Here is a 16,073-nt window from a genome sequence, read left to right on the forward strand (position 1 = left end):
GTGATGGCCCGGTGCTAAGCGCCCAAAAAACTGACAATTGTCGGCAAGATTGATGAAAACACAACAAAATTATAACTTTGGTCAACGTTTGTTGTGTTTCATCACACTTTTCTTGGCTATGTAGCACCAGAGCTAGAGTAGAACAATGTGGGCCTGGCAAAGTCATCTCCGGACTCCCTCTAATTGCTCAACCTTGCCTTTTTACGTAGTTATAAACTACAGACCGGATTTTCACCCTATTCCGTAACATTATTCCGTTCCGTTCCGTTCCGTGTTTTCGCAACGCCGTACAATGTATGGCTATGTTCTATCAGAGAATGGACTAATAGCCTCTCACAGGCCTAGCAGACAGGCTTCAACTGATGCAAGCTATCGATAACGCAAGACAAGGCCAGGGCAGACTTGGAGGCTGCACGTAATGGACATTTTGGTGAAATACTAAATCTTGACCAACTACATTTGTAAACACAACAAAACATCACTTTGGCTAAATCAACTGTATTTGTAAGGTGAAGTGATTCACTTGTAGCCCAAGTACAATTAAAACTATTGTAGTATAGAAAGCCCCTTGAAGCACTCATTAATGCACATAGAGGCTATAAATAACTATAATTGAGCATGCATACTTCAATGTTAAGTTATTGCACCACATCATAAGGACTATAAGGAATCTGCTGAGTTGGAACTACAGTGGAACCTCTCTAATAAGGACACCCACGGGACTGATAACTGCTGTCCTTATAAAAGAGGTGTCCTGATTAGAGAGAGGTAAAATTGAATGGAAACAACCCATTTGGGACCAAAACTAGTGTCCTTTATAGAGAGGTTGTCCGTAATAGGGAGGTGTCCGCAAAGGTAGGTTTCACTGTAATTCTACACACACTCTAGTAACTGCTCAACTTGGCAATGAATGAAGCCATCCCTAACTTTTATTTCATTGAAAGTGAATGTTTTTCAGCCTGTTAGGCTTTAGTTTTAGTTAAATTCTATGGCAAAACTTTATAAATTCCAGTTTTAGGATGATTCAGTCAACTGAAGGATTAAAGAGGTTTACATCATAAAGGTTTCTATAAAACGCATGGGTGATTGTTGTAGAGCTTTGTAAGTTTGGGTTAAATGGTGAATCTCACAACATGCAGTGAGCGAATGCAGGCTCCAAGTCAACCTGGGCAATGCACATGGGGTCTAGGTTAGTATATTACACAGAGTTACTTACCCGATTCTGTGGATTAGAGATAATGACAGGACATGATGAGATATTGGTATTAGAATGGAGCACAATTTGTGTAACTCTAGGCTAAGGGTATTGATAGTGGACTCGAGGTATTGGCTCACCAAACCCTGCAAGGGTGGAGCTAAAATATTGTCCAAAATCCTGAGTGAAGCCAACGTTTTTAGCAATATGACAACTCAATGAAGCGATGTGAGTCAACTAACATCAACAGTGAGGTATCAATTTCTAATCTAAAACTACTCCAACTTGATATAACTTAGACAGTATCTGTGTATGCCAAACTTTATTCCAACCCATGAGGATATGGTCATCGCACCAAAACCTGTTGTCAACGCATGGCCAATACATGATGGTTAAATGAAACATTATCACCAAGATATTTTAGAACTAAGCTCTACAGTTATCAGTATTAAGTTCCAGCAAGTGCTAGCTAGGTTAGCTGATCACATATTGTGTGCAGTAATGAACTGAAATGTTATGGCTGGCTTTTGAAAAGTGGGGTCCGGGGACTTGAAAAAAAATTCAAAAAATATTTTCGTGGGAATGAGGAAATCTTGTGAGGTGACGACAGTTGGACATCTATTTTGGATGTCAATCCATGCCAAGGACATCGTTAACAAAATCCACCCATGTGGACAACATCTTGATAGACATTACCATACTTGACTGCGACAATCTTGTGCCAGCAACAAGACGTATCACATGGGTTATTTTCCCTACAGACTTTAAGCACTTACCGTATCTTCTGTAGCTCGCCAATGTCGACGGCTTCCACAACAAACTCATCCGTCTGGTTCCTCTCGAATTTGTTCTTGTGGGTGAGCGAGGACTTCAGCAACACCTTGCCTGAAAAGACAGCATCAGTGACAACTATCACCTGATTGTCACCTATTGGCTAATGGTCTTCGCATGTGCGGCAGATGGCAAAAACTTATTGACACCTCCATTTTGGGAGCTAGCCAAGGAGAGCCCATGGAGTGATTAGTTTTGATAATGAAGGTGCATATAATTTGCGTTTGAAAGGTAGATTTATCCACATAGGAAATACTTACTTGATATAAGGATATTTCAGAATAAAGGATAATGATAAAAGATCTTGTTGCCTTGTGGTGGGAAAGAACGTCAACCAAAATCTGAGTCATGAGTCATAGCCTCGTACTGAAGATAGACAACCTCATTCTCATGAAATTCTGTGATATGACCATAGGGCTTACCTGTGTCGTCCTTGTCCCCAAACAAATAGATGTAGACATTGGAGTCGGTGCCGGCTCCCCACACATCCCCGGTCGTCACATTCACATGGTATGTGTTCATATGTGCTGGAAAACAACAAAACAAAAATTCAAAAAGAGCTCCTTCAAATGAGACGTCAAACCGTAAAAGACAGCTGAGCAACTGAGAAACATGAGAAGCTAGAAACTGACTCCACCTCTGGTCAAAGACTAAGTCACTTCCCCAAAAAACCTTGGCACCTAACCACAGTGGCACACAAAATTGCTCACCTCACCTTGGAGGAGGATTATCCCCTGGAGAATATCACCTAAGGTAATTCTGATTCTTCCTCCTTAACATTTTCAAACTTCAGAATGCACATAACCGACCCACCTTTCGTGACAAATGCGATCTCTTTCCTGACGGCATCAGAGCCCTTGCCCTGTAAACGGCTCTTGATGCTCGGGTCGACAGGCACAAGCTCGCGTGCCACCTGCCCATCATCCTCATCAGTTGCCATCCAGCGCTGGCAGGGGAAGAAGTAGCTGAAATTAATGAAAATAAGCATCAAAAGTATGAACGTTTTGAAAATCAACAAATGCTAGACAGTTATCAACAGAAACATTAGGAAGTCTTTCTGGAAAGTCTATACTTTGAATATATCACGTCAGGATATGTAACATATATGCTATGTATCTTAACTTACTTTTGTTTACCCTTGGGATCATCGATTTCCACATAATCGAGAAACCAGGCCGCACCCCCACCTTTGTTGTCATGACGAATCTTGACCTTCTTCAGTGGGCCAAGGTCAATCGCAGGCAGCTTGAAGATGTCAACCTGTTCAAACGAAAAATTATCACAATTTAAAGCACCATCCAATAAAAGATCATTCTGTCACAAAAGATTAATTGAATAGTCTGTGAGCATCAACGATACAGGTATTCCTGCTTGCATGACCGCCATTGACGTTAATCAACATTTTGAAAAGTCAACGGTTGACTCCCAGGGATGTAAATGCAAATCAGACTTTCAGTTCATCAAAAAGTCACCAGATGGCTCCCCAATAGGTCTGCTGTATCTTGGCCATGGCCATCTCACTGAGACAACTCTTCACTCATTTGAATAAACCACACATCTGCCATCATGTTATGAATCGTACCTGGCTTTTCTCAAACTTGTTGATGTTGTTTGATTTGCGGAGTTGCCTCTCGCCAGTGTCGCCAATCTCTCCAGCAATCGTGATGAACACATTCGCATCCGTCCCTGCACCTAATTTATCTCCGGTGCGAACTCGAACCTCGTATTCAACCTCTGAAATACCATAGGGAATATACAGAAATCATTACACTGTGTGTGAAAAGTCCCCTATACCGTAATTTGTCAGATTATCAATCCATTCGACAAGTCATCGTCTACCTTTGCTGTCTGGTCGCAAACTCAACATGTACATTACTCTGTACATGTGTGTGTATATCTGTGTGAAATATCTACCAGGTCTCTGTTGAATGACATCAGAGCAACCAAGATGGCTGCCAGCCAGTGAATTTGATGGACAGTCTGCTTGCATGGTCACCAGCTTCACCAAAACAACCAGCGACACCTACCCTCAAGGCCTGTATTAAGAACCTTTCCGTCCTCTGTCGTTGGGAGCAACTCTCGCACGATTAACCCATCGCCTTCCGACTTGGCGAACCATTTATTACACACGAACCAGTAGCGTTCAAACTCTTTGTCGCCCAATGACGTCATGGACGACTGCCGCCGAAGTCCTAGAAAGAAGTACAGAACATATTGGAGCAAGTTTAGAGGCATACTTTCAGACAGGACAAACCATTTGTCAGACAGGGGTGTTCCAAGTACTGCATGTAATGCAATGCATGTGTACCAGTTACAGGTTACCCCCTATTGGGTAATACCCATTCACTTGTGACCAGATCACCAGTGTGAGTGAGTTCTTCAGGCAGGGATGATTTTTGTGGAGAGTGACAGTAACTTCGATCAACGAAGGCTCACCTGGTTTAGCCCGTGGGTCATCGTCTTCATCGTCGTGAAACCCTGACCGACTCATGCGCGACAACGTAGAGTGTTTCTTCTTCATCTGCGCCTTGCGTCGCTCGACTGCCGTCTGTTTGATGAAGTGTCGCTGGATCATCAGCTGAAGAAGAGAGTCTCGTTTAAAGTGACGCCAATTTTAACATTTCGGAAGGAATAACGCGATGAAATAAACGCCACAAGCAATGAAACCTGGGGTTCAATTTTCTCCAAATGAACTCGTTCATACACTGTAGATGAACATGGCCTATCGGAAAACTTGGAAGGGAATTTTCACAACAAAATATTGTGTAAAAAATTATTGTTGACTGACTTTACCATATCCTATGAAATGCGCTTCAACATTCTGTGATGTTGTATGCTTGGTAAAGTTTGGGATCATCCCTAGCTCAGACTTTGACTTAACTTACCTTATTCAAATACCAGCCTGATAACGGCCCAGTGCCGTCGTGTCCGATACGCACTTTCAGCAGGTGACCGATGTCCGCAGCCTCAATCTGGACGAAAAGGAAGGAATTTGGACATAAACATTATGCACTTTAGTGTCTCGCAGGGAAATGCAGTCGACCTTTTGTTCAAGAGGTAGCGGGTTCAATTCTAAACAAGTCAAGAAAGCCAGTAACTCACACGCTATACGGACAGACACAACTTTCTGGATCAAATTTGAAACTCTCATTAACATTCTCTTTCTCATGAAACCTTCAACTCGCCTTAAATTTATCAATTTGGTTCTTTTCAAAGTTGTCCGTTCTGTTCCTCAACTGGAATTCCTCGGTCTTGCCTTTCTCTCCGTACATCTGCAGGAAGACGTTAGAGTCAGTCCCTGCACCAGACTTGTCCCCAGTCCACACTGTTACTTCGTACGGGATGGCTAAATAGAATATATCAAAATATAAAATATAACCGATTTGATCAAGAGAATCAAAACACAGACACAGTCGCTGCATTGAAACAAATCATATGCATCTCAGCAACCTTCTAGTGCAGTATACCAGGCTTTTCCATTTAGGGGGTCATTCAACATTATCACAAGAGTACAGCAGCCAGGAATTTCAGCCGCCACAACGGTTCATCCGAAAAGGCAGTCCATGGTTCTCCCTGTGCCATACTTGGTGGTAGCCAGCAGTGTTAACCATGAGGTTATGAGGCTCCTCAACAAGTACTGAGTGACTTGGCCCAGTGTCAAAACTGGAGGAATACCAAGAATCAACAGAGTCAAAGAATATGCAAGCACATCACTGCATCTGCCACAGCACTTGGTACCACATTCTGACAATAGGGGGCTTTTACAATATCGATCAACTTGGTGATACACATAACAGCCTTAGAACAAAGACAAGGAAGAATACATTTCATGTCATATTTTCTGTACTTACATATCTGTCCTTCGCGCATCTCCGATGGTTCGATGTCGATTTCTGTCTTCCCGTCCATTTCACCCTTGTCCAGCCAACGATGGCACGCGAAGCGATAGTATTCACCGCGGGATGGTATATCAACACGGACCTCGTCCAAGAACCATCCGGCAGATGCCAGGAAACTGTCATGGCCGACTCGAAGTTTCTCAATCTGAATAGTGAAGCATGCAGAGATTATCATTAGGTGCCGAGGTGGCGAGGTAACACAAAACAATTTCACTACGATAGGAGTTATTTCCAGCCAGTGTGTTATGACTCCGCAGCAAACTACGACGCAATTCGTGGCAATGACTAATGCAATGTACTACATCGTGAACACTTCCAGGTTTACAGATATGGCAGAGAGATAATGGATACTGAACACTGTCTGTTTGGAGAATGGAGAACATTTTTGAAGACACATTCAATCACACTGTTCCTAATTCCAGAAGGGTTTTAGCGTTCAGCTTTGACCGAAATCTCAGTGAAGAGACAATGCCTAGACAACAGACAATTACAGTGCTACGCGAACATCTAATTCTAACAACGAATACATCACAACAGATACTGATGAAGTATATGGGATACCTAAGAATTCTTACAACAACTATACTTCTTCAAGGACTTTAAATCTGTGCCATGATCAACAGCAAGTTGTGATAGATTTCAGGAAGTGAATAACGTGAATCTGTAGCATGCAAACAAGCAAAGCGTAAGGGTAATTTCACATTGCAGGAAAGGTATTTGTGCTCCATAGCCTAAAACGTCAAAGACAGAGAATAAGATGAAATGACTGGACTATAATCAAAATGACTGGACTAAAATCAAAATGACTGGACTATAATCAAAATGACTGGACTACAATCAAAATGACTGGACTATAATCAAAATGACTGGACTATAATCACAATGACTGGACTATAATCACAATGACTGGACTATAATCACAATGACTGGACTATAATCACAATGACTGGACTATAATCAAAAATGACAGGATGATAAAAGCATGCATTGAAGAAGCACCATGCAAGGATGACACCACCAAGTGACTGTAACAAGCCTACCGTTTCCTCGAGGCCTAAACCAATATGCAGCCTCCAGATCTGTTATTCAATGCAGAAAGCGCAAAGTGAGTTTTCAAGCCGGCATGCATTAAGACTACACTACATCTACACTGGTCAGTACATGTTAGGGCTGTACACAACTACATGTATATACTCTAGTTTCAACGATATAAGACTGGTTGATTGGTTACTCCGAAATCAAAACAAAGGCCAAGCCAGCACATGACGTCGTGAACATTTGACAACTTGACGTCCCCAGCCCATTGTCTATCCAAATTGAACATGTTGAATGGCATCGTATGACAATACACTTTAACATCTACATTTTGCTGACATCAGATTAGTCTTATATCAGTGAAACTAGAGTTCGCCTCGAAACAAAAGTGATAGCACAGTCAGAAGCTGTGGCCGTAACTCACATCATTATGTGTGTATAACGTACTTATGTATTATGAGAGGCAATCTTTCTTAGTTGGCTAATTGAAACAAGCTGTTGATACACGCTTTATTAGTACATTGTATTAAGATGATAGATGAAGACAACCTGTCTAATGTAAGAAGAAAATGCCTGCCTGCCTCATGTTTGCTGGCAGGTATAAAACTACACTAGCACCTCCCTATAAAGAACCACCTCGGGACTGACAAATGCTGTCCTTAATAGGGGGGTGTCCTGATTAAAGAGGTCAAATTGAATGGAAACTATCATGATAGTGTCCTTGGTCCTTGATAGAGAGGGTGTCCTTGATAGATAGGTGTCCACTTAAGGAGGTTCCACTGTAGCAAATTTAAGTATCACATACCTTTCCAATATCTGCAGCCTCCAGCTTAAACAAGTCCGTCCTGCCTCTCTCGAACTTGTTGAAGTTATTGTCAGCGCTCTTCAAGAACAGCTTGCCTGTGTCACCAGAGGACCCGAACAGCTGTACATGGACGTTCGAGTCAGTCCCAGCATTTTTACACTCGCCTGTCTTGACGTGGACATGGTAGGAGGTGGCTGAAATTGAAAATGAGAATGTTCTTAACGAATCATTTTCCTGAATCGTTCCTGCAATGAACAGTTTGATGTGAAGTTTGGGAGAACTCACATCAAACTTAGTCACCCAGGTCAAATCGCCATGGCGTCTGGCCTGAAAATAATCTACAGATACCAACAAGAATGGATGAAGACTAAAGTGTTTGTCAGATAGATCTGGCCTAAGGTACTTGGCTGACCTCTTGCCACTTAACTGTAATAGTGTGATCACAAATAGTAATGTTACACAGCCCTGGGCAGCCGGTGTCATAGTTGACCAATGTCATAGTTGACCAATGTCATAGTTGACCAGCATCAGGTGACAATGTGGAAGTGCATTGGTTCGGATAACCTAGTGTTGTGCAACACCACTATCTTCTGGTAAATGTGATCTGGTCACATTCCTGAGGTCAACTTAGAACCTTTGGCCAGAACGATGAGAAAACACTATAATTGCTACTTACTTGTTAACCCTTGAGCACCTTGTGCAGTGATTTCTCTCACAATCGCTCCGTCATCCTCGTCGAAAGCCAACCAACGGTTTACATCAAATGTGACTTTGGTCTCCGGGTGGTTAGCTTCCTGTATGACGACCTTGTTGAGATACCAACCAGCACCGGGATTCTTCCCGTCATGACCGATACGAATCTTCTTCAGTTGCTTCAGGTCACACGCCTCGATTTCAAATTTATCCATCTGAAAATATGGAATGGCTTGATTTGTAATCGCTAAGATTCGGTAGGTACACGAGGCCTACACCATCAGATTATGAACCTCCAAATGCATATACTGTATGTACACAACTGAAGACAACCCATTCAGTAAACCCAAAAATGTTTGCATGCTTTATATTTTAGCATTTTTTGTCAATACAGCTGCGGCAAAAACATGGCCACAAAAAATCATTTTGCTAAAGTCACTGCAGTGTTGTCAAAACATTATTCCATATTAGTTTGCCAACGTTGCAATTTCGCAAAAGCACAAAATATAGCGGCCACAAACAGTTCTGGTTTAACAGTATATGTATCAAATGAATGAATTACACGGCCTGATACTTCGAAACAAAGCTTACTTGAGTACATTTACTTATGACTGTGCTATATTCATAGTTACTGGTACGGACGGTTCTGTTCGGAGAAAGCAGATTATTTGGCTTAGGTATTTGCGCTGGGTTATCACCTTCTGCATTCCCTCACTACAGAGCAGCACCTGACGAGGTCATCATATCACGTTTGATCATTCAGGATAGCCACCCAAAAGCAAATGAATTATTGGAATGGTCTGCGACTACTGTTGTTATTGTGGATTGTGGGACAACAAGGACATAATGTCCGCTGATCATGTGACCTTTCGCAGCCTCGAGAATCAAAATCGTGAACTTATTACGTATTATTACGAGACAAGTTCATGTTTTTCATGCCATGGGATGTCAGAGTTTAGGATTTCGATTCCCTGGAACAAGATGATATATTCATTTTCGTCAAAAGAAAAGGAGATAGTTTTTTGAAATCTTAACCCATGATTTTTTATAAGAAGATGATCAGAAAATAGGACAGACCCAACCGATTGAAACAACACAAAATTTCAGATGAATAGAGGTTATGTGGACAGGTTGTCAAAGTCATAGAGCACATAGACGACTAAATCGGGAGTGAGAGAAATGCAACATTGCTGATTGGTCAAAAAGAGTATGTTGGCTTGTCTGAAGTCTTTTTCGCACTCAAGTCATCACTCTAGAGTTAGTCGCACGTGTGCACCTATACTCCAAAGGATAAAGACAGTATGTAACGTCAAAACCTACCTCGTCTGGTGTCTAAGAGTGAAATGAAGAGGGAACATCATTAGAAATGAAATGTCTATAGTTATCCACCAAACTAATCCAAAAATATTTCGAAATGCGAGTAAACGCAAACTTTATAAATAGATTTTCGAGATTTTCTTTTGATGTCTGGCTCCCTTGCTGGGACCATCCTGTCTGACAGGATGTCAAACCTACGTAAAGTCCGTCACCTTCTCCTAACGTCCCACGCGTTGTAAGGTAACGTCTGCTTTTCCCTTGAATGTTATCATTATATACATTATGTACATCATTGCAGATGTGAGTGCAACTACTAGAGCTGAATTTTGGCCCATTTCAAAGTAGTTTGTTTTATTTCTTTGAATTTCTCTTACAATGGGCTCCATATCTGCCAAGTCAAAGAACCTGGGTTCACACTTGATTCAAAAAATACAGTAAAACCTCTGTAATAGGGACACTCTCGGTACTGAGTAATGCTTTGATAGTGAGGGGTCCTGATAACAGAGGTCAAATTAAACAGAAGTGTCCAATTTGCTACCAAAATCAGTGTCCTGAGAACAGAGAATCCTGCTTAAAGAGGTGTCTGCTGAGGTTGGCTCCAGTATCTTCTCCTAGAATTTTATAAACTAGTCTTACCTTCGCCCTTTCGAACTTGTTCCTGTGTGTCGACGACTTGACTAAGTCACGATCTCCGGTGTCGCCCTGCTCACCGTAGATATTCAGGAAAACATTGGCGTCGGTACCGGCGGCCATCTTGTTTCCAGTGTAGACCTCAACGTCGTACTTCGTCACTGGAATGGTGTCAAATATTATAGTTATCTAACTGGAATGGTGTCAAAAATTATAGTTATCCAACTGGAATGGTGTCAAATATTATACTTATCTAACTGGAATGGTGTCAAATATTATAGTTATCTAACTGGAATGGTGTCAAATATTATAGTTATCCAACTGGAATGGTGTCAAATATTATAGTTATCTAACTGGAATGGTGTCAAATATTATAGTTGTCTAACTGGAATGGTGTCAAATATTATAGTTATCTAACTGGAATGGTGTCAAATATTATAGTTATCCAACTGGAATGGTGTCAAATATTATAGTTATCTAACTGGAATGGTGTCAAATATTATAGTTATCTAACTGGAATGGTGTCAAATATTATAGTTATCTAACTGGAATGGTGTCAAATATTATAGTTATCCAACTGGAATGGTGTCAAATATTATAGTTGTCTAACTGGAATGGTGTCAAATATTATAGTTATCTAACTGGAATGGTGTCAAATATTATAGTTATCCAACTGGAATGGTGTCAAATATTATAGTTATCCAACTGGAATGGTGTCAAATATTATAGTTATCTAACTGGAATGGTGTCAAATATTATAGTTGTCTAACTGGAATGGTGTCAAATATTATAGTTATCTAACTGGAATGGTGTCAAATATTATAGTTATCCAACTGGAATGGTGTCAAATATTATAGTTATCTAACTGGAATGGTGTCAAATATTATAGTTATCTAACTGGAATGGTGTCTAATTTTATAGTTATCTAACTGGAATGGTGTCTAATTTTATAGTTATCTAACTGGAATGGTGTCAAATATTATAGTTATCTAACTGGAATGGTGTCAAATATTATAGTTGTCTAACTGGAATGCTGATACCCTCTTCAGGCAAATTTATCACAATTTATCATCTATTTATAATGCTGGGTGCACACTATGAAGAAACGAGCACTCATTTTCTTATGACCAAGATTGTACATACATGGTACTGGTTTCTTGACGTCAGTGCCCTCAGCGGACATCTCCCGGACTATAGACCAGTCATCTTCACCCCTCGCCAACCACCGCTTGCAGTTGAACGAGTACTTCTTCTTCGTCACCATGTTTTCCATCTCGATCTGGAAAAGATTCAAACCCGCAGTGAATATTTCTAGCAGTTTGGAAATTTTCCAAAAAAACACGCAGCTCAGAGGAAATGCATCAGAAAAGCTTTGGAAAAAGCAGCATGTCACAATTTTTTATACTGAATCACTGGTACCGTGTAGAATACTAGCATATTATGTCAATTTGGTGCGTTCTTGTGTCAATTTAATCTGCAATTATTGACATTGAGGTCAAAGAGCGTCTCGAAAGCTATTTGAAAGACAAGTACTCACCCTTTCTAAGTGCCAACCGGAAGCAGTGCCATGGTTGTCGTGGCCAACTCTCAACTTAAACGGCGTACCGATCTCACACATGCTAATCTTGAACTTGTCGCACTGGCCGGACTCGAACATGTCACCCATGGCTTTCAGCGGTACAACGTCTGACTTGAGCACTTCCTTCTTCTTGCCGAAGCCGTAGACGACAATGTTGACGTTTGCATCGGTGCCGGCGTTCTTCATGTTGCTGGTATACACTCTCACAAACCATGTGATCTCTGAAAATAACAAAGACGACAGATAGGAAACGTTGAGTTTTCAACGAAGATTTTGGTATCAGCAATAAGCTGTTATCAGGAAACCCACTAAAACTTCCAATACAGGTACACATCCTTTCAAGAAAGACTTTGTGTGGGCATGAGTATTATCGATGACCTTTCTCGCAAACATGATCGCATTTTATAAAAATCTCTTGTTTGCGGTGATAATCGCAGGCACCTGCGACAAGAATCAGTAATCGCGGCGACCTGCAACTAACATCACACCAAGTGAATACCAGTTTTCCGTGCCAATTTTATTTTATTTAACCAATTTTATATTGCTCTTAGTGATAAGTGTTGCAGGTCACAGCGATAAAAATTGCTTGATGCGGGGCGTTTAACGTACTCTTCTCCTGCTCTTTGCGCATGGTCTTCTGTTCATACAGCGTGCGCTCAATCACACCATCACCTTCATCCAGCGCAAACCATTTGTTACACAAGAACGTCTGCTCGATACCCGCGCTGGGACAACTTATCACAGCCTGGAAGAAAACAAAATAAACAATACAGTAGGCTTTAAAGGGAGTCTATAGACAGAATTCAGGTAGGGCAGATAAAGTTAAAGGGGTCTCCTTCATCTGACTGTACATCAAAACTGCATGCTTAAACAAGGAATCTATCAAGGACAACCTCTCTAATGAGGACACTAGTTTTGGTCCCAAATTGGTTGTTTCCATTCAATTTGACCTCTCTAATCAGGACACCTCTCTATTAAGGACAGCACTTGTCAGTCCCGAGGGTGTCCTTACTAGAGAGGTTTTACTGTACTATGTCAAGTATACATTGAGAACTCTTGAAGGGGTTGTTCCTACCTTGTCTAAATACCACCCTGGTCCAGGACCGGAGTTGTCATGGCCGACATCTATCCGTGTGAGTGGCATCAACATCTTTACCACCTCCACATCAAAGATATCCGTTTTCCCGCGCTGGAATTGGCCGTTGTCCAGCCAGATTTTCCCGCTGTTCTCTTCGCCGTCTTTCCCGCCATACAGGATGATGAAGACGCGTGCAGATGTAGCGGCCAGACGGACATCACCCGTTGTCATCCGAATCTGATAGGGTATACCTGGGAAAGAGGATGAAAAATATCTTAAAACGTCTGTGCGGTGCATGTAGTGACATTGATTATTACCATACAGTGATGTTACTCAGCAGAAACAATACTGTGTTGACCAGCTTCAAACCAGCTGAGAGGCACCTCAAACCTGAGACGCTTTTGCCGCAGGTTCGGGGCAAAAGTTGAGTTCCAATGACAGTCCTGAAAGACCCAACTCTGCCGGGATGATTTCAAATCTGTCATTTCGACCGTTCAATCCAACACATTCAACAACTCTATCGCACAATCTATATCTTGATCGAGAAAGCTAGAAGATTTAGAAGTGATAACACAGCCACTGGAACATTTCCTCTTTGACAGCTCACCTGGGACGGCATCATCAATACCAATGCCGTGCACGAGCTCTCGTGACAACTTCCCGTCATCTTCGTCTTTCGCAAACCAGCGTTGGCACGGGAACTCATAAACTCGGTTCAGCTCCAAGTCATCGACGATCACCTGAAAGCGACATAGCGATATGTCAGGTGATGACACACAACAATTTGGATGGCAAGAAAAAGACAAGATCAAAAACTGTGTGAGTAGCAGATCTGATCACCAGATCATATCAGATGACAGATGATATCTACGGGCTGAAAGCTCGAGCCCGCTAGAAATGTTTGTATGATGAGTGTATGTCTGTTTAATTGTACCTTATCAAGGAACCATCCAGGACTTGGCCCAGAGTTATCGTGGCCGATTCTTATGCGCTGAATCTTTCCCACAGCAGGGCAACTGATCATGAATTCATCTTTCCTGGAATAGAAACGAGATTAGCGTTTTAACTACTGTCTACATGTGACAAAACAACACCCAACCAGACCAGACCAGACCAGACCAGACCAGACCAGACCAGACCAGACCAGACCAGACCAGACCAGACCAGTCCAGGCCAGGCCAGGCCAGGCCAGGCCAGGCCAGGCCAGGCCAGGCCAGGCCAGACCAGACCAGACCAGACCAGACCAGACCAGACCAGACCAGACCAGACCAGACCAGACCAAGGTGTTCAGGGAAGGCAGGTGTGCAGACCAGACCAGAATAGATTACATTTGTGCGTGTTTACACGGTTGACCAATCTAGACCAATCTAGACCGATCCGGATCAATCTAGAATGAATTAGTCGCATGTAAGCGGCCTGCGTATGTGGCAAGACAAAAGGTAACGTGATTTTCACGAGATCAGGCATGAAAAGAGTATGTCACAAAAACAAAAATGGTGATTGATCAGACATTGGGATTGCATGTTTCCAATTGGGCCAATTTCGGTATCGGATCTGTTACTCACTTTCCTCTTTCGAAATTATTTCCCGTCTTGTCCAGGCGTTTCGGCGTCGACTCGCCTTGATCTCCGAAGAGACAGACATGGACGTTGGCGTCCGTACCGGCCCCTCTGACGTTCCCCGTGAAGACGGTCACACGATACTGACTCGCTGCAAGTTAACAACAAAGATCAACACGACGTAATGTGAGTCAAACTTGTTACAGAATCATATGAGAAGTTAACGTTTATTTTTAACTTCGCTGCGGTACTTCATGGAACTATTTTGTACTTAGCTTTAACCACTCCTGGACTTGTTCACCAGACCGTCTCTCAACTCCCGGGTCAAATCTGATAACACGTCACATAAGGACTTTACTACTTAACAGTTTTGACCCTTTAACACCTGAAGATTTTTGACAAAATGCCTCCATTCTTCTATTCATTTGATAAATTCTGCCCGCTGAGCATATTTCAAGAATGAACGCAAAATACCTTGCGTGAACTATTTCAAGAGCACGTATGAAAGATTCGCGAGAATACTTTTTTTGTATACAGACATATAGGTAGCCTTGGCACACACAGGATATACCAGGGGCCAGGATCCCAATTTGTCTCAAGAATAATTTCATTGTAAAAGTATGTGGTGATAGCCAAGCTTCAGGAGTGAGGTTTTCACTGCAGAGTAAACAGTGTTGTTGACTCATTTATACAGGTGTATAGAACCGAGGTGAGATGTAGCAGTATGGATCCGCGTTGGCCAGTAGTTCGCAGCGGTACCAAAAGGGTTAAACAAACTGAGAAGGTTAGAAGCTGAAATGCACACAAGCGAACCAACTCACCTCCTACATGTACAAGAGATCCAGTATAGTGCAGCACGGGTAAGGTGCATCATGAAGCAATCAGAAGGAAACAAAGCAAATTTAGTCAAGATAAGCTACAAGCATAATGGTATCACAAAGGTTCCAATTATCAAACTCCCAACTACATTTCAAATAGGAAAGTGACTTTATTTGCAGTTTAGCCGCAATTCGCACGAATTAATGCAAGTATCAATTCGTTTCTTGTACCCCCCCTCCTCAAGGGTAGTTAAGCTATCACCACTAATCTTTGCCGATGCTTGAGTAGTATTTATTTTTCCTTTAGTGAAAATTTGGCGAAGCTGGAAAGAATAAGGATGCTAATGTGTCGATGTCTTGTCGAACATACAGCCTTACCCAGTAAAATTAGTTCGGTTACTTTATATGACGGTGATAACTGATATATTGTTGATGGTGATGTCTTGACGAAAGAAAAAGTAGCATTGGTGAAAAAAAGGGTGATGCTTGAACCTTAAGATGTCGTTATAGGGTGATAAGGTGTCGTACCCTTGAGGAGGGGGGGTACAAGACACGAATTGATACTTGCATAAGATCACATTGAAATACGTCTTTTGATCGGAAAAACTGAAAAGAATTGAACCATCTGTCCAAA

General features: G+C 41.9%; 1 protein-coding gene across 6 annotated transcripts in view; it reads right to left on the reverse strand.

Annotated features, from left to right (window-relative positions):
* Nucleotides 1-16,073, reverse strand: part of LOC135491948 (lipoxygenase homology domain-containing protein 1-like) — a 35,800-nt gene that overhangs the window by 14,783 nt on the left and 4,944 nt on the right. For 2 of the 6 annotated variants that reach the window (XM_064777916.1, XM_064777915.1), the window contains exons 10-31: nt 14,628-14,772; nt 13,997-14,099; nt 13,670-13,802; nt 13,060-13,313; nt 12,594-12,729; nt 11,943-12,205; nt 11,549-11,684; nt 10,412-10,566; nt 9,779-9,790; nt 8,442-8,673; nt 7,766-7,959; nt 6,966-7,004; nt 5,878-6,070; nt 5,212-5,372; nt 4,912-4,998; nt 4,463-4,604; nt 4,054-4,218; nt 3,609-3,760; nt 3,153-3,286; nt 2,840-2,991; nt 2,449-2,553; nt 1,972-2,080 (exon numbers count right to left, since the gene is read on the reverse strand). In XM_064777916.1, the coding sequence (XP_064633986.1) occupies nt 1,972-2,080; nt 2,449-2,553; nt 2,840-2,991; nt 3,153-3,286; nt 3,609-3,760; nt 4,054-4,218; nt 4,463-4,604; nt 4,912-4,998; nt 5,212-5,372; nt 5,878-6,070; nt 6,966-7,004; nt 7,766-7,959; nt 8,442-8,673; nt 9,779-9,790; nt 10,412-10,566; nt 11,549-11,684; nt 11,943-12,205; nt 12,594-12,729; nt 13,060-13,313; nt 13,670-13,802; nt 13,997-14,099; nt 14,628-14,772 (3,202 nt within the window). The remainder of the gene's footprint in view (nt 1-1,971; nt 2,081-2,448; nt 2,554-2,839; nt 2,992-3,152; nt 3,287-3,608; nt 3,761-4,053; nt 4,219-4,462; nt 4,605-4,911; nt 4,999-5,211; nt 5,373-5,877; nt 6,071-6,965; nt 7,005-7,765; nt 7,960-8,441; nt 8,674-9,778; nt 9,791-10,411; nt 10,567-11,548; nt 11,685-11,942; nt 12,206-12,593; nt 12,730-13,059; nt 13,314-13,669; nt 13,803-13,996; nt 14,100-14,627; nt 14,773-16,073) is intronic. The other 4 variants (XM_064777921.1, XM_064777919.1, XM_064777917.1 and 1 more) reach the window with 3 other exon arrangements.

Source organism: Lineus longissimus, chromosome 8 (assembly GCF_910592395.1).
Source record: "Lineus longissimus chromosome 8, tnLinLong1.2, whole genome shotgun sequence".
NCBI lineage: Eukaryota > Metazoa > Nemertea > Pilidiophora > Heteronemertea > Lineidae > Lineus > Lineus longissimus.